The sequence below is a fragment of the Citrus clementina genome, unplaced genomic scaffold (genome assembly GCF_000493195.1).
Source record: "Citrus clementina cultivar Clemenules unplaced genomic scaffold, Citrus_clementina_v1.0 scaffold_7, whole genome shotgun sequence".
Taxonomy (NCBI): Eukaryota; Viridiplantae; Streptophyta; class Magnoliopsida; order Sapindales; family Rutaceae; genus Citrus; species Citrus x clementina.
The window spans coordinates 4,105,310-4,126,100 of NW_006262075.1; the positions used below are offsets into that span (position 1 = coordinate 4,105,310).

A 20,791-nucleotide genomic window follows, 5' to 3' on the forward strand; every position below is an offset into this window, starting at 1 on the left:
TGTATACATCACTTTTAACCCCACATTTTGATGAGGGGTTTGGGATGCTTCCTATGTCTTTCGAAAGGCAGAAAGCCATGAGGAATGAAGAATTGTTTTTGTTTGATTTGATACATCAGTATTGCATTTGGGCCATGGAAAAGTAAATAAAGGTGAATGTGATTTAGATTTGCCTGGAATATTGGAGGCTCCTTTTGCTGAGTGGGAAGCTCCCTTTTAACTGTTGTTGTTGCTCTGTGTTAAAGTGGGGGTCATAAAGCCCCAAATATCCTTTTGGAAATCAAGGAGCGTCCTACTCTGCTGATTATAGTGTACTTAAGATAATCTGAGGTTCGGACGTTTGATTAGAAGCAATTATTATCTGAATTAAGCCGTCATAAATTAACATTCTCGTGGTAATTGAAGGCACAACCTTTCTGAAAGTTGCTACCTAATGCACCCCATGCCATTGTTTTTACCAATACACGTGAATGCTGAAGATATTTTGCTGCCTTTGATTGGTGTTGTAGGACCCAACCTATTATCATGGAGCTACAGACCTTTGTTTTGGGGTGGAATTGCAGGATAGGGGCATGCTGTTCATGGCAAGCTGATGTCAGAGGCTCCACCATTCCACATGCCTTCATGGGGTTCTTAGGAGATCCAGTCTGGCATAGTACGACATTGTAGTTTGGTCTCCAGTTAAGTATTCTTGGTGCTTGTATGGGGCACCGTTTATTTTTCTAGTGAACACGAATTGCCTCTTTTTCAGCAGTAGCGTATGGGCGTTGAAACTGTCTAGCAAATAAGGTAGTCCCTGGCAAAAGCATAGGTAGGAGATCATGCTTGGTTTTGTATTTCCTAACCCAGCTAGAATTCTTTTTTTTTTTTTTTTTTTGATAAGAACCTAGCTAGAATTCTTAAGAGAAGATAAGATGATGATTAGGTGTTAGCTCTGATGTTGCTTTCAATAATGAGTTATATTTATTTACCTGAAATTTCATGTGCGACGTGTCTCTCCGGAAATGGTTGTGCATTGTGGCAAGACATGAAGACTAGTCTTGCTCAATCTACAGAATGAAGATAATTGTTGTTTAGGTAAGCAAAATTGTGTTGGAACGTTCATCATGATTTTTAGGACCGTCTTAACTGAGATGATTCCTCTGTTCCTTTTTTTTTTTTCCTATCTTTTGTTTATACCCTTACATATATTTTTACCATAATTTGATTTAGGGTTCTTCATTGTAATAATTCAGTGCATTAATCCAGGGTAAAGTTTATTCTACCCTCCTTAATTTGGTGTAATTTTTTCTTTTTATCTTTTGTTAATATAGTATATTTCATGTCCAACCACAATAAAAAAAAGATAACCTAAAAACGATAACAATAGTAAATGAACAAAATCCTAATCACTTGGTTTTATAATGGCAATATATCATATTTTTGTTATTATTATTTTTTGAAATTAAATGTAAATTAGGAGGCTTTTTTTTTAATTAACGACTTAATGTGACTTGACTTAATTAATTAAGTAAATTAGAGATGTTTGTTTTTATAACTTAATGAGACTTTTCATATACTTTTGGCTGCATAAAATAAGCTTTTTTTTAGCTTTTTACTGAATGAAAAAGATCTGAATCAATTAACTAAATTCTATGTCAAAAATATCCATAATTTATTATTTGTTTTCTATACTTACCCCCAAATTTCACACACATCTATCTAGCTAATATAAACTCATCTTTGTTTTTTTTTTTTTCTCCAGCCAATTTCCTCCTCATTTTACGGAGTTGCTTCATTTATCAAGTTCTTAAATTTTCCATTATCAATAATAAGAGGTATTTTCCTCAAGTTTTCTAATGTAATTATATAATGTATATGTATAAAACCTTTTTTTTACTAAATTGGATTTTAATTCACGCTTTAAACTGTGATTTTGAGTTTAGGCCTTTATGGTTAGGAAGTGATCTATCATTTTCTAATTTATATTCTATATACTTTTAGATTTTAAAATTTGAAAATATAAATATTTAATTTTTTTAAAGTTAAAACAACAAACAATTTAGTACTTATTTTAAGAGATTAAGCTAAAAGAATAAACATGTTATTCAGATTCAGATAGACTATTTAAAATGCAGAGTAATTCACGTTTATTTAGATTTTAGATAAAAAAAATTATCGGCACTTTAGATTAGGAGGGAAGTCAATTTGTAAGGTATTTTTATGTTATTGAAAAGAGTGTACATTAGTGTTACTTGTGAACATGTCATTAAAAATTTTACAAACCAATGTAGTATATATGTAGCCCTCAAATGCAACAGTAAAATTATAAAATAAGTAGCTATCTAATATAATGGATCATAACTAACTACTTTGTCATAATATTGTCGCTTATACTTTGACCCTTTTTTATATTGAAGTATTGTATCTTTTAAGCTACTAATACTGTAAAAAAATTGTAATTATGAAATAAAGTTAATAGTATATAATAAATATGATTTTTAAATAATAATTATAATGAACTACTTGACTTATTCATTATTATAATATTATCTCTTATACTTTAGCACTTTTTGATATTAAAGTGTTGTGTGTTTTAAGTTGTACAAAAAAAATATAATTATGGAATAAAAATTAATAATATATAATAAATATAAAATTTAAATAATAATTTAAATAAAATTAATAAATATATAATAATTTTTCATCAAATAAGTGTAAAATTAAAGTAACTTGATTTTTAAACTATAACCATGACTGTTTACTCAACACTTTTATACACTTAAATTCCATAAAGGACATTTGTAAACGTACATAAGTCGCTGTCAAAGAGGGTCCACCTGACTTGGTTGGGCTGGGTAATGGCTATTTATCAGGGTGAAAAAGGCTGGGCCATATCCGAAAGGCTGAAATTCAGCGCCAAAAAACCCATTTGAAAATTTTAAACTATTCAAAGTTACACCGAAGGGATTTTAAGTTCCGAAGACAAACCAATCATTATCGTTAATACAAAAACTTCCCAAAGTCGGACGTCTTTGACCTCATGTATATTTGGCCCGTCATCTCAACTTTCGTCACAACCCGTCACCCTATTATCGTCAATTTTTTAGTTTTTTAAAAAACACAAACGGTTCGTTTTCCCTCCCCAGTTCCCGCACCCCTTTCTAAATCCCAGGAGTGTTCTGTGATCGAAGCAAATTAAGACTTAAGCGTATGATATGGAGAAGCGGCTTCGTTCCTCACTCCAGTCGTCAGCCGAAGAATTCCTAATATCAGCCACAAAACAAAATTTCAAATCCTCGAAACAAGTCCTGAAAACCCTAATTAATTCAATCACCAGTTCCTCAAATCTAGTCACCTCTCTCCCTCACTCTCTGTGCAATTCGATCTCTAACGCCATCGAAACCCTACAGAACGATTCAATTCCTGGCCACGCCAAATCGCCGCCCACAAAACGGTGCCGTAGATATTCCAGAACCGCAAAATCCTCGAGTTCTATTGACAATGCTAACGAGAATTATGCCGCTGAAAGGAAACAGAAAGTTCTCGAAGACTTGCAGATATTTTCTCACGTGGCTTATTTATGTACTGCTCATCCAAGAAAGGTCTTTTCGTCATCAGACTTGTTGCCAGCTGTACAGCTACTGCACAACAATCTGATTCTTTTTGAGTCGGATTCCGTTTTATCTTTTGAGATTGCGAGTTTATGCGAGAGCTGGTGGAAAAACGACTTGGGAGGTAAAGAAATGTTGATTTCACAGTTTTTACCCTTTTTGGTTTCGAGGTCTCTGACTTTGAAGAAGAAAGTTGATGTCCATAGGGTGTATAGTTTCCGTGATGCGTTTGCTTTGTTTGATTTTGATGATAATAGTATTGAGGATTTAAAATTGTTGCTAATTCGTTGTGTGATATCACCACTTTATTTGAAAACTGAGGACGGGAGGAAATTTCTAGCCTTTTTGTTTGGATTGAGTAAGCCAATGTTGAAAGACGTTTTGGCGATGATTAAGTCCCAGATTTCTTTTGAGAGAAAGTCGATGTTGGAGGCGTATGGGGATGTCTTGTACAGAGCTTGGAAAGGGGTTGAAGAGGGTTTTAGAGAGGATATTGAAAGTGGCTTTTTGCAGGTTTTGATTGAGGGGGCTATACATGCAAGTTCTAGGGCATTTGCAGCTTCTATTAGAAGGGTTTTGGGTGGGTTTGTAAATCAGAGGACCACTCCTGGTGTTGAGAAGATGCTTTTTAATTTAACTGAGCCAGTGATGTTTCGATCACTTCAGGTTTGTGGTTTTTGCATTAGTAATTTGGTTTTGAAGACAAAAGTATTTGTTGAATTGTTTTGCTTAAGATAGTGTGATGTTTGTCTTTCTTATTGTTTCTTTGACGTTAACATCTTTTATTCTTTGATTTACTGAGATTGTTTGACTAAGTTAGTTGTTTATGACTGCTCTGGCTGTTGTGTGTTGTTAAGTCAAAGTAAGTTCCATATAGGAATTAGGAAGGGTTTACAACTGCTGATGAAGTCACTATTACAAGCCAGCAATTTTGTTGATTAATGACACCATTGTGACTTAAAAGATTTACTATTGTGCATTCTTTTTCATCGAATACATCTGCATGGATTTAGGCAAATGATCCCATGTTATCCCTGTGGCAAAGTAATGTAAATATTTGGAAACTGAGGCCCCTTGATGTCTTATTCTTGTGGTCAAATTGAAGAATAAGGCTATTTTCTATCAAAAAACGTGTAACGCAGAGGTATTTGAATGCTTTTGTACTGTTAAGCTACTACAACTGGAGGTTCTTTGTTGTTCCTGTAATTGTTTGAAAGCTTCTTAGGTTACTTTGGATTAAAAATCTCAAAGAATCTGGTGGCTCAGAAACATTTTTCATTTAAATATAGACCAAAATGGATGAGCTTGATTGGTTCTTCCTGCAGGCTGCGAATTCAAATGTTCGTCAAAATGCATTGCATTTACTTTTGGACTTGTTCCCTCTTGAAGATCCTGATGCCACAAAAGAGGTTAAAGATACATTATTTGATAAGCAGTTCTTTTTGTTAGAAAAGTTACTCACGGATGATTGTCCAGATGTGAGAGTTGTTGCAGTGGAAGGGTGTTGCCGAATCCTTCATTTATTTTGGGAACTTATTCCTTCAGCAACAATTACAAAGATAATCACAAAAATTTTTGATGACAATTCACATGATCTATGCAATGAGGTTAGACTTGCCACAGTGAATGGCATCATTTATTTGCTAGGCAACCCTCTCTCACATGAAGTTCTTAAAGTGCTTCTACCAAGGTTGGGGCATCTGATGCAGGATAACGTCCTTTCAGTCCGACTTGCTATGGCAGATCTTCTTCTTCTGCTACGTGATATTCGAACTTTCCAGTTTAATAAGGTATATGGTATCAAAATTTTGAAAATTTGATGTGCATCACCAGTTGCTATTTTTTATGACCTTTCCTACGTGGGTTATTTGAAATTTAGAATTTGTACTTTTCTGCAGGTGGTGGGATTAGATATATTACTATCTGCTCTTGCAAACGATCAATCTCAGGTTGCTCAGAAAATCACAAGACTACTAATGCCATCATACTTTCCTCTGAAAGTGAATATCAAAGAGGCATGCAGTCGTTGTGTGACACTTGTGAAAAGGTCTCCTGTGGCTGGTGCAAGGTTCTGTGAATTTGCTGTATCAGAAGGGGCACCACTTGAATCTCTTGTGGAACTTGTCACAGTATTCATCAGATTGGTCTTGTCCCATGATAAGCTGGATGAAGATCAGATTGAAGGATTACTAGCTGCTGTTTCCTACCTTTGCAAGGACATAGCTCGTGAGCAATGTTACAAGAATGCCCTTAAAGAGTTGTTTGCCAATGATAAAGTGAAGAGCTTGTTTGCTGCTGCATCTACTGGGCGTGCTCGATCTTCTGTATTTGAAATTGTTTCCACAGTTTCCCCGGACAATGTGGTTGGGCTTCTTGAACAATGCATGGGGCTAATCAGTAAATGCAAGGGTTTATCAGAAGATGAGGAGAGGCAAGCTGAAGTGAGGTCTGCCCACAAGTTATTGCTGTCTTCTTGTGCCTTTGATGATATGCTTGAAGCTCTAACCATGCTTTTGCAAAAAGCAGTGTATCGATGCCATGTTAAATTTGGCACTGAAATACCCAAGCACAATGTTTCATCTGTAAAAAGAAAGAAACCTAAGTCTGCAGTGAAAATTTCAGGTAAGTGGAAATATGCGAGTGGAAAAAAGGCATCCAGTTTTGAGGAGGATTATTTGATTGCTGTGGGAATAGCCTGGCAAGTAAAAGACTTGCTTACATCTGAGGACTCCAGGAAGGCCATGTTGGGGTCTCAACATCTAGAATTGTTGTTTCTTGCTTTAAAAGTCATTTCTGAGGTCAGCATTCTACATTGCATGTATTGCGATTACATGGATGTATATCCTGTTTTGGCTTATACAGCTCTTGCTCTTGAATTGACACTTCAAAATATTGGGATAAGTAGACCAAGTGGTTCTGGTTCCAAGAAGGATGATAGGACTGAATCTACAAGATCCAGTTCAGAGGCAAGTTTTATTCTTTTAGCTGTTTTTCACTTGAATTCCAGTCTTTGCAATACAAGGTAGAATCAATATTTTAGTTGTTTTATTTTTCATTTTGCTCCATCATTTTTTGAAGATTCTTTTGTGAAATTGCTTTTATTACTTTTCTAAAGATTTGCTCATACTGAAATTGCATGTTTGTTTGTTATATTAATTAGATATCTGTAAGAAAAAATGTTTGCCAAGTTTTAGAAGCTCTGCTTCAAGGAAAAATCACTACAAAGCAACATATCTTTTTGAAATGCACCATTTGAAATGCTAACAATTTGCATGCTACTCTGAAATATCTTTTATCTGGGGACCATTTTCAAATTATCTTGACTGTGTTTTGGACCTAGTTCTAATTGAATTTTGAAAATGCCAAAGTACCTGGTCTTATGTTGACGTTATGGTCATTAGCTCGTTATGACTCGTAGAAAGCTGACGACCAATTCAACATTGGCCAAGCTACTGGTAGCTAATATTGGTCTTGTGTCAATCCTGCTTGATGCTTGATTAGGCTGGGTCAATATTTTAACATTCTTAGTCATATGTTTCTCTTTGCTTTCTACTTGTTGTTACTGCCTTTTTTAAAATCCAAAAATAGAAAATAGTTGACGCCATCATTATAGCTGGTCTCTCAATTCCATGTTAACCAGAATCATTTTGATACTTGCAGTTTTGAGTATAGTCAAAATTAGCATTGAAAGCTGGTAGAAATTCATACTAGGTCATGGGTTTGATCCTTCTAAGAAGCTCTGCTTTGAAACGGCAACTACTCTTTTGTTTGCTGAAACTTCAGCTTTAAGTTTGGTTTTGAGGAATGCTGATATGAAGAACTGTCAGTTTTCTGTCTTTTTTTTTTTATCATTTTTGCAGACAGTGATAGACCAGGCAATGGTTCACCTGCTTAGCTGTACAGATGAGTTGCTTGGCGGTGATTCTGGAAACTCTAGCAAATTATCTCCAGGCTCTAAGCATGACAAAAGCAATATGCGTCAAGGTCGTGGACACAAAGTCAGAGAACTTCAGAAGGAAGCCTCCAGTTCTAATGACAATGGTAAGTGATATAGAAAAAGTTCATAGATCATCCAAATGCATGCTTACATGGGTAAGCACTCAAGTTGTTTCATGTAATCTACTGAGAAGAGCTGTTGATGCCTAGGTTTGATATTGACTTGATGCTGAAAGGAAATATCCTTAATTTCACTTCTTCCGAAGATGGCTAAAGTTAAATTTCTAGATAACATGTATTTGTATTGATACACTAGACAGGTTTTTCGTTGAAGACTGATACACATATCTGTTGGTGGTTGACCGACACTTTCTGTTACACCAGAGTTTGTGTTGTAAACTTCTTGAAAGCGCTGGTGGCACTCATATATAGAGAAGTAAGAAGCATGTTATTCTCAGGGTCGCTGGAATGGTCATATAAAGATGCGTTAAATCTGTGCATGCTTCTCTAGAATATCTATTGGCTTAATTGGTTCTCCTGATAGTATATATTGTGGACTATCATTATTTTGCTTTGACAAGAGACCATGCTTTTGTTTCACAACTAGAAGGCTAAGCTACAGAGGTAGCTTACTTTGTCAAAATTTACTTGATCTAGAAAAGATAATTTTGCACTTGTTTAAAATATCATATTATTCCACTTGAGGATACCTAAGATAATTTTGCATTTGTTTAAATGTCTTATTAGTCCACTTGAGGATACCAATTTTGCTGTATTCTTTTAAAAAGATAAGCCAGGAGAGACCATCTATTTTGATGCTAAAGAGATTATAGTTTTACCATATTTAGGACCTTGGTGCTAAAGGGATCATCTGATTAACATTCCAATTCTCTGACTGCTTCAGTTTAGAGCAATTGTGCACCCATAATTATTAGCTCAAATCATCTTGCTAGAAAAGTTCCACATTTTCTGTTCCTCAGCCTTTTTCATTCTTATAGCTCAAAGCAATAATTCTTTGACATTTATGCAGGATCTGTCTGTACTGGACAAAAAATAACGTCAAAGAAGGTGAACATGCTAACTGTAGTTCTCAAGTTCATAGTGGATTCCACTGCGTTGGGTTTTCTTTCTCACATCCAAGGAAGTTGTGCCAAGTTTACTACAGCTTATGTACAGTATGTCATATCTGCCTTAGGGCAACAATCTAGAGATAGCTTGCTGGTCAACCACAATGACTTAAAAGAAACTTTTATCCCTCTGAAGAGCTCCTTCAGCTATGCTGCCAAGTTAATCAATCTGTGCCTTAGAGATAGCAGTGAAGCTTCTCCACCCCCCGCAGAAGCTTTTGACCTTGTGAATGAACTGATCAACCTAATATGCTCAGTTGAACTGCACATGGATTCTGGTTATGCTGCACGTCTTGTTGTAGTAGCAAAGGCTTGGCTGCTTGATCTGATCCTGGCTCTAGGATCTGGGTGTATATTTTATCAGAGTCGGGCAGGAGGGGTGCATTTTACTGCATCTGATCACTTCAAAGTCCATTTTCCATGGTGGCTCTTAATTTTGGCAAGGACTGAGCTTGATGAAATAAGTAAAGTTAATTCAGACGAGGACAATGGCAGGGTTTCTAAACAAGAGGAATTTCCTGAGTTTAAGAAATTTATGGAACTGATAATACCATTGCTGAAAGGAAATCCTGGTATATTGGATGCAGTTGGGGTTGTTTTCTTGACTGGCTCAGTGGTTGGGCTGGAAAGGAAGGACTTTGGTTTGTTTCTGGGACTTGTACACTTTGTTTGTGTGAAGTTAATAGGAGCAGATAATAGGGAGTGGAATGGTCTTGATGCAATGTTGGTCTCTCTGCCTGACATATATCCTCGGATCGAGAAAGAAATTGAAGAACAAAGTCAAGAAGATGAAAGACAGAAATTGCTTGATGCAAAGGTGTTGCTGGAACCTGTTTGGATGCATCATGTTTTTGAAACTGAGAGGTTTTCTGTGATGGAAGAAGATATGGATTCTTGAATGGATGTGGTTTTGTGTTTACAAAGGGCATATAATATGCCTCGTTGTAGAAAACAACTCAAATTGCGTTGTATCTACGGAAGCTACATTCTCTTAAGACTTCGATGAAATGGTATTCCTTGTTCATGACATGTTTTATTACCCATACACAATATACTGGTTTTATTGAAAGTTCGTTGAATCACGAATCATTTGAAAATTCTTGTGAATGCAGGACATACGTATATACTCTGAACAACCTTATTTTAATAAAATTAAAACTACCTATCATATGAATTACCATTAAGAATATATATTATGAACTAATATAACCTAATTGCTATGAAAATTCATATAACACACCTATTATTCTAAATGTAATTCTCTTGTTTTAAACAATGAACAGTTATTTTCAACATTTGAAACAAAATTTAAAAGATTTTAACTATAACTGAGTGATGTTTTTTATTTTTCAAAAAACTAAAATGAATAAAAGTACCGTAAATATAAATAATTTAAAATTAAAAGTACAATTTTTGCCTTTTTATTTCACCCAAAAAATGAAAAAAAAAAGAAAGATCTTGAACCTATTCAACTTCTTTTTCTTTCTTCTTCTTCTCGGTGTCATGTTCACGAATTTTCTTTTTGTTGTTTTTTTCCTTTGGCAAAATCAATACTGCAAGTTATTTCAATAATGAACTTATTTGTTAAATTCAACGAAAATTAATTATCTTAAAATTGCATTTAAAAATTTTTGTTTGGCCATTGTTGTAAGTATATATATATATATGCTAAATATCTTTAAAAATTTTCTTTGGGCACGTTGTGTTATTTTATTGGTGTTTTTAGTAATAAAAATAATTAATTTAAATAAGGATTTTTTCTTAAATTTCTAAGTGCACAAAATAAAATTTAATATTTTAAATTTAATACATGACTGTAAAGAGTAATAGAATGTTTAAATTAATCTTTAGAATATAAATAACCCTTTTATTCGGTTAATATTTCAGCTTCAAAGTCGCCATATTATTGCCTGTTTCTAGTGCTTCAATTCTCTCCCAACGATTTTAAAATAACAGTATGCAATTGCCGGATCGAATTAAAATGGGATCTCATGCAATGTGCTGAATTGTTCGCACATAAAATTCAAATAATAGAATGCGAAAAAACAAACAAAACAAGGGCATAGTTCGTTTGCATATCATTATTCAATTTTGATAAGAGTTTTATGTACAAGCATATAGCAACCAAAGCCTAACTTGGACTGGAGAAACCATATGCAGGCTATTAACATTTAACAAGTTCGAAAGAACAATTGATAATACAGACAACCAAGAAGGCGAGTATGGCATTTTCACATCTCATCAATATCATCAACATCAAGCCAATCATTGGATTCCTTGGACTCAGGATTGCGAGGGCTTCCCTGATGAGCAGCAGTGGGGTTGACACCTACTGACTTAATATCCTTTACTGCATTAGAGGAGCTCCTGCTAAGTTGAACCCAGTCCCGTGAGTCTTTTGCTGAAGAATCAGAACCAGATGTCACTTTCTTATAACTTATAGGCACATCCCCGTCTTCTTCCTCAAGATCACTAAATGATACGTCCTCGTCATTTTCCAGATGCATTTTGGAACCACTCATTCCAACTGTTTCTGAACTTTCCTCTTTCAACCAATCATCGCCATCATCCTCAAATTTCTCTTCAACTCCAACAGAGGAACCAGAGAGTGAATATTGATGTTTGGCCAGGTCCACTGTCTCTTCCTTGACAACAGTCTTGTCAACAACCTGCACCTCAGTACTTTGAACTGGGTGCTTGTCTGTTTCAAAATCAATTGCTACAATATAAGGGTCTCCATCAGTGGCAGATTTCTGCACTGACTCAGACTGCACAGGACACGGCACAGTATGGCAATCTTTCTCGGGTAACTCAGCAGTTTCACCCAAACAGGACGCACCACTTTCATCAGTTTTGTAGGAACCAGATGGCACTTCAGAATTAACTGGTTCAGGCTTTGACTTAGCTCTGTTCTGCAGGTCTTGCGCCAACATTGCTCTGGCCTCCAGTATCTACAGGCATTCACAGTCATCTATTAGAAATGACCGGCAACATAAGCTCAAAATAAAATGGAAAACATCAGAACAGATACAGAAAGAATGTGGTTAGCTGACATTCATGTCAAGTTTTCACAAAGGCTCTACATATTTTGTTAGGAAAACTGTACCTTTGCAATTCAATACCATGTATTTTACAACATTTTAGTTGCCTACAATTTTATTTGGCTTAAAAATTGTTAAGATATCAGCACAATCATTAATAATATTTACCACCCATAAAAGGAAAAGGAAAAGGAAAAGGAAAAAGAAGGGAGGAGCAGTGAACTGGTGTAGAAGCCATATGAACCACAAATTTTTCATGGAACAATTCCAGAAACATCTCACAAGTGAGAGAGAATTCCCAAAAACATCAACACTCTATCATTTCAAGCAAAAGAGGAATACGAATTCAAAACTGCCTTCAGACATCGAATGTAGGTAATATGGAAGTCCAGAACAAACCGATGAGTTGAGCATCTCTGGATCCAACAGATATTGAATGATTTGTAAAAGAAAGAAATACAAAACTATGTAGCAACAAAACAACTTACTTGGGGAGTTGACAAAATTTCAGCATCCTCTTTACTGAGTCTAGGGCGCAAAAGTACGAAATAGATCTTCCAAAAGCAACTTTCACTCATATACCCTGGGCAAAGTTCCATCCTGAGAGCAGCTAATGTTGGTGTAAGACGTTCAACAGCCAAAGCATGTTCTTGCTGAGCATCGGACATGTCAAAATCTGAAAAAAACAAATTAAACACAACTGATGTCAGGATGACTCCTTTTCTTGGAAAAGAAAAAGTCATGCACAATGAAAATAGAGTGGCTCTTGTACCTAACCCAACCAAAAGGATTCTTTATAAAACAAATCAGTTTCTCAGGTGCCAAAAGCAACAAAACTCTTGTTTGATGCACTGTTTGCATTTAGAATATTGAGCCCTTGGCATATGAGTATAAATGAGCATAGAAAGAAAAAGTTCAGAACGTAATAATGTCAGGCATAGATCTCGTAAAAGAGAAACAACAAAGGAAAACAAATTTGGCCATGATAATTGACCAGACTTCTATCAAAATGATAATAGAATTTCATTTGTGCTTAAGGAATTTCAAGCTTCACAGATCACATACGAGTGGGAATCCAAAGACAACACGCCTTAGAAGGGATAGTAAATGCCTAAAGCTCTTGAAAATACATTTTCATTGGTTACATTTGGAGCCCTTAATATCACAAGCAAAATCGTAAATACATTAAAGAATGAAATAGTCTAATACTTTCAAAAAAGCAAAATTACGATATAATAAGATCACATTGATAGAGAAATAACAAACCATCAAAATCGTCATCGTCGGGAACAGGAAAATCGATCCAAGTCTCAGGATGCAGCGATATGTTTCTAGCAAACATCAACACTTCTTCAGTAACACCAACAGCATCGATCGGGTCAGCCTCCGATCCAAACTGCAGAAAATTAGATGCCATTTTCGTGATCTCCGAAACAGAAATATTATTCGACAATTTCGAGATTCCGGTCTTGAATTTGCCACCAATCTCGGCGAAATCGCTTTTGATTCCTTCAATCAAGGCCTCGTCAGAGACTTCCGGATCGTGTCGATCGCTAATTTGAGGTTGCTGGTCAGATTCATCGGACTGCTGGCGTTGATCGCGAATTTGAGTTTGATGTTCTTGCGGCTCCGGGGGAGGAGCTAGGAAGGAGGCGACGCCCCATAGTTGGCGCGAGAAGGACTTCGTGAGCTCCGTCAGGTCCTCTTTGACGCCGCGTGGAGAGTCGGCCGTTGACTGATTTTGATTTCGATCTTGATTTGGAGCAGTGGTGGTGTTGCTCATAGGTGAGTGTCCTTCTTCGTAGTCGTCATCGTCAAGCTTAAGCGAGTTGGCGATGGATCTAGCAAGCCATGACATTTTCGGTTGAGTGAGAGTTGTCACCAGCGATTCCCTTTGTTGAACTTTCTATTACCAGGGATAACACTTCTTTACGGCGTCGTTTCGAATTATTGGTCGCTTTGTGTATTTTATCAATGATTGGACAAAATTCAATCAGAAAACATCATACGGATGCCTTGCCATTAAACCTTTCAATTCAACCAGATGATCGAGTTTCAGAAAATTCTCACTAAATTGAAAATTTTACCAAAAATCTCATTCACCGCCTGGGTTACCGGGGCCCGAGCTCCCTGGGCTTCTAGCCCGGTCTACGAGGGTCCGAGCTCGGGCTTCAAGTGTGCCGAACCCACATTGAGCCAAGCATAAACCTGAGCTTTCATTCAAAAGCCCTGAGTTCGGCCCATACACCTCAAAAACAAAAACATGTGTTTGACTCAATAAACTCCGATGCGTTTCTTCAAGGTAGCAAAAAGAATAAGCAAATTGAACTTAAATCAAATTATAAATGAATTAGATCCAAATTTATTATATTCGAATTCAATTTGTTTATTAATCAAATATTCGTTTAATTTTTTGATGTACAATTAAATGAATCGAATAAATTTTGGATTTATTTACAATTCATTTAATTCTTTTATGCAAAATTAATAACAAAATAATTTGAATATGGATTAGATTACAAAAATAATAATTGATGAGCAAAAATCAAGTAAAATAAAATGACAAACTAGGGGTGGACACGGTTCAGTTCAGATTGAAATTAAGTAGAACCGATTTAAATCGGTTATTTTATAAAAAGAACCGAATAAGAACCGAACTCAAACGGATCTTTTCAGATCGGTTCAGTTCTGTTTGGTTTTTTCGGTTCTAGACCTATTGGGCCTATTTTAAATTTTTAAATTTTTAGCTCATTGGGTCTCATGAGTGTAATAATTTTTTTCAACAATTAGTTCATCCTAATTTCATTACAAATATTAACAATAAATATAAAGTATTCAAAACACATTTTATCACTAATATCTTACTAACTACTAATAAGGTACTCACAAAATATGAAATATTAAAATTTCAAAATACATAACCAAACTCCAATACTCCATCTACATAAACATAATCATAATGTTGTAAAGACAAATAAAAATAATAACAATTACAACTTACAACACAAAATAAAAATAAAATTTAGAAACAAACGCCAACAACATTCTCTCATCTTCATCAATATCAACATCAACTTTAGGCATTTTTCAACTCAATATTTGGATCTATAAAAAAAAATTTAACACATATCGATTTGAATAAAATTTAAAATTAATTCGGTTTTTCGGTTCGGTTTTTCAGTTCAGCTAAGTGAATTGAATACCGAACTGACATTTCAGTTTTTTTTTTTACAAATGATATATTTCAGTTTTTTTTAAAAATGAAAACCAATCCAAATTAGAAAAAATCGCCGGTTCGGTTCGGTGTTTTTAAAACCATGCTTTTTTTGCCCACCCCTAACAAAAATCATAAAATTAATATCCTAAAAAATACAAATGGATCCTAAATAAATAAACGAATCAGTTTATTTAACAAATCAAATCAAATCAAATTCTCCTTTTTATTAAATGAATCAATTTTTTCAAATGCAAACTTCTTTAATTTTAAAAGATACTTCTTCATTTCTTTTCAAAATATGCTTTAGGAAGATATTATTTTGCAAAAGTGATTTGTAAAAAAATTTACCAAATACTAAAATTAATTTATAACTTTTTCATGAGAACTCACATATGATAACATGTCTTAATCTAAATATGATCAAACAATACAAGTTGTAGTCCTCACAAAACTCAAATGATACAAGATAAAAGATAGGTTTTTCTCACTTAATTATTTCTCTTCTATAAAGACGTCATCACTCAAATGTATAGACAAAGGTAGACAAGTATATTAGAGGAAGGGTGCAATATCTACAAGCTTCCTCTTATTACTCTCTCTTCTTTGCTTACCATGTCACTCTAACTTCTGATTTAAGCACGTGGATTATTGTTTTATAGGATTTCAATCACTAAGTTCTTCACTCTCAACAATGGCGATTCCAAAGATATCAAGCTTTTTCACAACCCGTTCCCCAAGTAAGGCTCCGTTTGATATAATTTTTTAAGTAAAGCTTATTTAAGTAGAACTTTTACTTCAAAAAAATTTAGTTGTTTGATTGTCAAAGAGAATTTTTATTAAAATTATAAAATTACTTTAATAGGTAAATTTTTTTAAAACTATTTTATGAAAATAATAAAATAAGATTATAAACTAAGTAGAGGATATTTTAGCATTTAAAAAAATTCCATTTATTCTCAAAAACCATAAAATTTAAAATTTAAGCCATAAAATAGTTTTTTTAATCTTCAAAATGTTTATTAAAAAAATAAAATAACAATAAAAATTTTGATAAATTTAATTAGATTAAATAAGCACTTATAACCATAAAACAAATCATACCAAACAAACGCTAAAACAAGTCTTTCTCAACCCCTCATGTATGGTTAATATCTATACACACTTCTAATTATAAAATTTTAATTGCTTTTTGAGTTCACCTCGGTAAACTCTTGGGTAAACTGTAACGCTAATATTAGTACAAATTACTTGGCAACTGAAAAGCATGGTAAGAACGAGAAGCAAAGGTGGCAGCAATTTCAATTCATCGCTGGAACGGCGTCGTTTCTGTCTCGGTGCTTAAGTCTGCATAGCCCCAGTGCCCCATCCCAAAACCCCAAGAACTCCCACTGAAAAATGTTACTTCGAAATCGTCTGTTCCTTCTCTTCTCAGCTTCACCATCTCCAAAACCATATCCGTTTGCTCTCTCTCTCAAAACCCAGTTGGTGTTCTCCACCCGAAGCCCGAACCGGAGACCCCATGCGACTTCAGCCTCGAAAACGTCAAAACAATCACAAACCGTATCAGACACGGCCCGGTTCGTTCGGACCGTCCTATTCGTGCCGCCTGGTGTTGACCCAGACGAGGTAACTGAGGACATGATATTACCCGGATCGAATATTGTAGTAGGACCCTACGCGGGTCATTCCCAGATTAAAGAAGTCGAGTTTGTGAAAAGCAGTGGTCGGGCTAAGGATTGTCCGAAAGATGACCGACCCGAGTTTGCAATTTTGGGTCGATCCAATGTGGGAAAGTCGTCGCTTATTAATGCTCTGGTTCGCAAGAAAGAACTTGCACTCACGTCCAAAAAGCCAGGTTTTTTGTTTTGTTGCTTGTTTAATGTACTTTTTTCTTTTTAACTGTTCGCTGTAATTAAATTATGAGTTTTACAGGGAAGACTCAGCTGATTAATCATTTTTTGGTGAATAAAAGTTGGTATATAGTGGATTTGCCTGGTTATGGGTAAGTTCTTCTGTCTTTGTAAGTAATTTATCAAGTATACTATTTGTGTGTATGCGGAAATATTAAAAAAAAAAAACGTGGGGGTACGAAATAGTTGAAAGAAAATGGATTTCTCAGGAGTTCTTATAAGCAGTTTTCAGATACAATTTAAAACTAGTTTAATGTCTAAAAACAACAAGAGTATTGCTTTTATATTTTCCTCTGCTAATTATATCCAAAACTCCATTTAATAATCTAGTTTTGTGAATCTGCTGGGTTGAACTTTCTAGGCTTTCATAGGTTAGATAGGATAGAATTTCTCTTGTATACTGCCCTTAGTATCTGATCCTAGTTGAAATTGTGTTAAGTGCAGGGAAATTGACCTAACGAAGCATTATTTTCATTGTTGTACTGACTATATCAAAGGTTTCCGATGTTAACTTTTCTGCGATGGAAGACGCGGATTTATCTTTGTCTGAAAGAAGACTATTTTTGAAGCTGTGTAGGTTTCTGTAATATATAAGTGGACATGGTTGGATAGCTGACCGGACGGAGTAAAAATACCATCGACTTTTTCATTTCTGAAAAGCCGAAGAAAATTAATACTTTTCTGCACTCCATGAGCATCAATCAATGGAGTTGGGTGTCAAATTTTAAATAATTTTGGATTATTTTGTGATTGTAAGAAACTCTTTGGAAATCTCTGTGACAGTTCTCTTGATGATATGTTTGGCAGGTCTCTGTTTTATGTCAGTTCATTTGTTACGGCCTTGTTGTTCATTGAGGATGTTCTCTTTCTTATAATTTGCACATCTGGTCCATTGTCTTATTTCCGTTTTTTCTTCATTAGTATATATTCTTCTGCTTCCGTCATAAAGTTTGAAATTGGCTTGAACTTTGAACCAAGTTTTGTAAACCTTGGAAGGTGTGTTGTGAAATTGCATGTCTGTGATCTATACCTGGGGTGTCTTTTTCATCAACTATGTTACTGGCAATTGTAGATTAGGGGTTTGTGTGTACCTTACATCCTTCTGGAGTTTGTTTGCCTTGTTTGAAAACTCTGTAATCTGTAATTTGGCTTAATAGTTCACTTTAGTTTAACTAAACCTAGTGAAGGCATGGATTATTTGTTAGTCACATAATGTTTAGGGGGTGCACTTTGTTTGCAGTTTTGCTAAAGCACCAGATGTTACTCGGATGGATTGGTCCTCATTCACAAAAGGCTACTTTTTAAATAGAGAATCTTTGGTCGGCGTCCTACTTCTCATCGATGCGAGTGTTCCTCCTCAAAAGATTGATCTAGACTGTGCAAATTGGCTTGGACGCAACAATGTATGTTGCTCTTTATCTTAAGTTTCATTGATATACAGATTATATTGCTAGCTTACTGAAACAAGGTAGTGGGTATCAATTGGTTCAACTGTTAAAACCTCTTGCGGAGGTATAACAGATCTGTGGGTTCAATCTAGTTTACACTAGGGTTGAGGAGGGGTTTGGTTCAATCTACTGAAACAATGTGAAAATTCAATCTTCTAAGAGTATTTTGATATTTCTGCTTGGTACAGATACCGTTGACTTTTGTTTTCACAAAGTGTGATAAGATGAAGGTGGCAAAAGGAAGAAGGCCTGATGAGAACATCAAGAGTTTTCAACAGCTGATTAGAGAAAACTACCCTCATCATCCCCCTTGGATCATGACTAGCAGTGTCACTGGTTTGGGAAGAGATGAGCTTCTTTTGCATATGTCACAGCTTCGGAACTACTGGGATCAATAGTAGCAGAGTCAACCCTCATGTAACTGAATTTGAAATAGTACATGAACACATAGGTTTTCTATCTGAATTGCCTTTTATTTCTCCTGTTTCCCTGATTTCAAGGCAAATTCATGAACTTGTTTGAATCCTACCAAAATGCGGAAAATGACTTGTACAGTGATTCTGAGTATATATAAATATAGATGAACCATATTTTATGGCTTACAGTATTATTCTTATTCCATATGCTTTCTAGGGCCCAATATTCTGTGGGTTTTGGAGATTTATGAATCTGCAGATTAATCATGCTGCAAGCAAAACTGAAAATTTTAGTCAATAAAGTAACTCCTTGGACCATATCATAGTCATCGGCAAATACAAAGAAATTAAATGCATTGTCTCAGGTCAAGTCTACTACTTTTTCCAGTTTTACTACACGTCCAAGCAGGAATTGTGCAATAGATATTTCAGGGCAGACAAATCTTCAATGTTGATTATTAAGTTTTTTGTACTTGCTAATTGTAGTGTGAATGTCTGTGATGGTATGTCGGGTCAGGTTATTAGCAGTATGGATGTGGGATGGTGGCGTTACAGCCACAGGTGTATGGAGTTGTGTTTTTGGTGTTCCTAAAAATACGTTTAATACTTTATCGGTTGAGGGATTCATAAATGGATTGGTTGCTAGTTGTTTATTTTGTTGGTGTATTGGAGATATTGATTATTACATTAATGAGCGTAGTTGGTAGATTGGTATATTGGAGATTTGCTTTATTTTATACATACAGAATAATTAATTATCATGTCGAAAGTATCCAAGACAATTGTATATGTCTACCTCACAAGTTTCAAGATGAAAATCCCGATGCTTAAGGTGACGAATTTACCACCTTCATCCTTTGAGGCTCGGATATGAATAGTAAGCAGCTAAAGGAACAAGACGGTGACCACAATAAACGAAGATCCCGTTTAGCACCGTAACTTTTTAAGCTACAAATGCTATATGAGAAAAGGTTGTGGATATAAAATAGACATAAAATAAAAATTAATGTAGTTAATATAAGTTTTGAGTAATAATTTTTAAAAATAGCAAAGATAATAAGACACCATAAGTTTTTTTTTTTTAATCTTACAAGTATAGAATTAAATTAAATTAACTTTTAAGTCACAATAGGGACGGTAGTATTTACCAAAATTTTTCATATATTTTAATGTTATAACTTAAAAAGTAAGAGATCATGTGACTTAGTGACAGTAGTATTTTTGAAAATTTACCAAATATTTTAATGTTATAGCATTAAAAAAAAGAAAAAAAAGATAGCATGTAATTTAGTACATGTTTGGTATGACTTATCTAATGGTCATAAGTGCTTATTTAATCTCATAAGCTATCAAAATTTTGTTGTTATTTGGTTGATTTTTTAGTAGAGTTTTTGAAATTTAAATAAGTTATTTTACCTCTATAAGAAAAAACTCAAATTTTGGGTTTTTAGAAGTTGAAGTTTAATTTTTTTTTTAAATGTTAGAATACCTAATATATCCTCCACTTATTTGACAATCTTATTTTATTCTTTTTATAATATAATTTTAAAAAACTTACCTATTAAAGTAATTTTATAATTTTTAATAAAAGCTATCATTGATAACCAAACAATTAAAATCTTTTGGGTAAAAGCTTTATTTGTAAAAACTCTACTAATAAAAGCTATATTTAAATAAACTTTACTCGAAAAGTTGCACCAAACATAGCCTTAGTGTCTGATTAGTATGAGTTATTAAATGGTTATAATTGTCTATTTAATCCTGTAAATTCTTTTTAAATTTCACGTTGTTATTTGTTTGTTTTTTAAGTATAGCTTTTGAAAATTAAATAAGTTATTTTCCTTTTACTAGCAAAAGCTCAAATTTTCAGTTGAGATTGAAAAGCTCAAATTTTAACATTTTATGAGGATAGGTTGAAAACCTTTTTTTAAAAATATTATAATTTCTAAAATCTTATTTACTTATTTGACAATTTTATTTGATTCTTTCATAAAGTAACTTTGAGAAACTTGTTAATTAAAATAATTTTACAATTCTAATAAAAGTTGTTATTAGCAATCAAACAACTATTTTTTTTTTTAGTGGAGCTATTGGCACCCCTCT

At 34.4% G+C, this 20,791-nt stretch overlaps 3 protein-coding genes across 3 annotated transcripts; 2 read left to right on the forward strand and 1 right to left on the reverse strand.

Annotated features, from left to right (window-relative positions):
• The first annotated feature begins 3,048 nt into the window (after positions 1–3,048).
• LOC18037520 lies at positions 3,049–9,683 on the forward strand. The gene is made up of 5 exons (XM_024180582.1): positions 3,049–4,259; positions 4,919–5,383; positions 5,492–6,559; positions 7,454–7,634; positions 8,560–9,683. Exons 1-5 carry the CDS (start codon positions 3,198–3,200, stop codon positions 9,552–9,554), a joined length of 3,771 nt encoding a protein of 1,256 aa, XP_024036350.1. The 5' UTR covers positions 3,049–3,197; the 3' UTR covers positions 9,555–9,683.
• Positions 9,684–10,701: 1,018 nt separating this feature from the next.
• On the reverse strand, positions 10,702–13,756 carry LOC18037543. Its single transcript, XM_006426024.2, has 3 exons — positions 12,964–13,756; positions 12,186–12,373; positions 10,702–11,607 (listed from the first exon to the last, which is right to left on the reverse strand). The coding sequence occupies exons 1-3, from the start codon at positions 13,553–13,555 to the stop codon at positions 10,888–10,890; spliced, it is 1,500 nt and encodes a 499-aa protein (XP_006426087.1). The 5' UTR covers positions 13,556–13,756; the 3' UTR covers positions 10,702–10,887.
• Positions 13,757–16,195: 2,439 nt separating this feature from the next.
• Positions 16,196–18,871, forward strand: LOC18037433 (GTP-binding protein At2g22870). Its single transcript, XM_006426029.2, has 4 exons — positions 16,196–16,769; positions 16,847–16,916; positions 18,065–18,227; positions 18,461–18,871. The coding sequence occupies exons 1-4, from the start codon at positions 16,310–16,312 to the stop codon at positions 18,668–18,670; spliced, it is 903 nt and encodes a 300-aa protein (XP_006426092.1). The 5' UTR covers positions 16,196–16,309; the 3' UTR covers positions 18,671–18,871.
• The last annotated feature ends 1,920 nt before the right edge of the window (positions 18,872–20,791 follow it).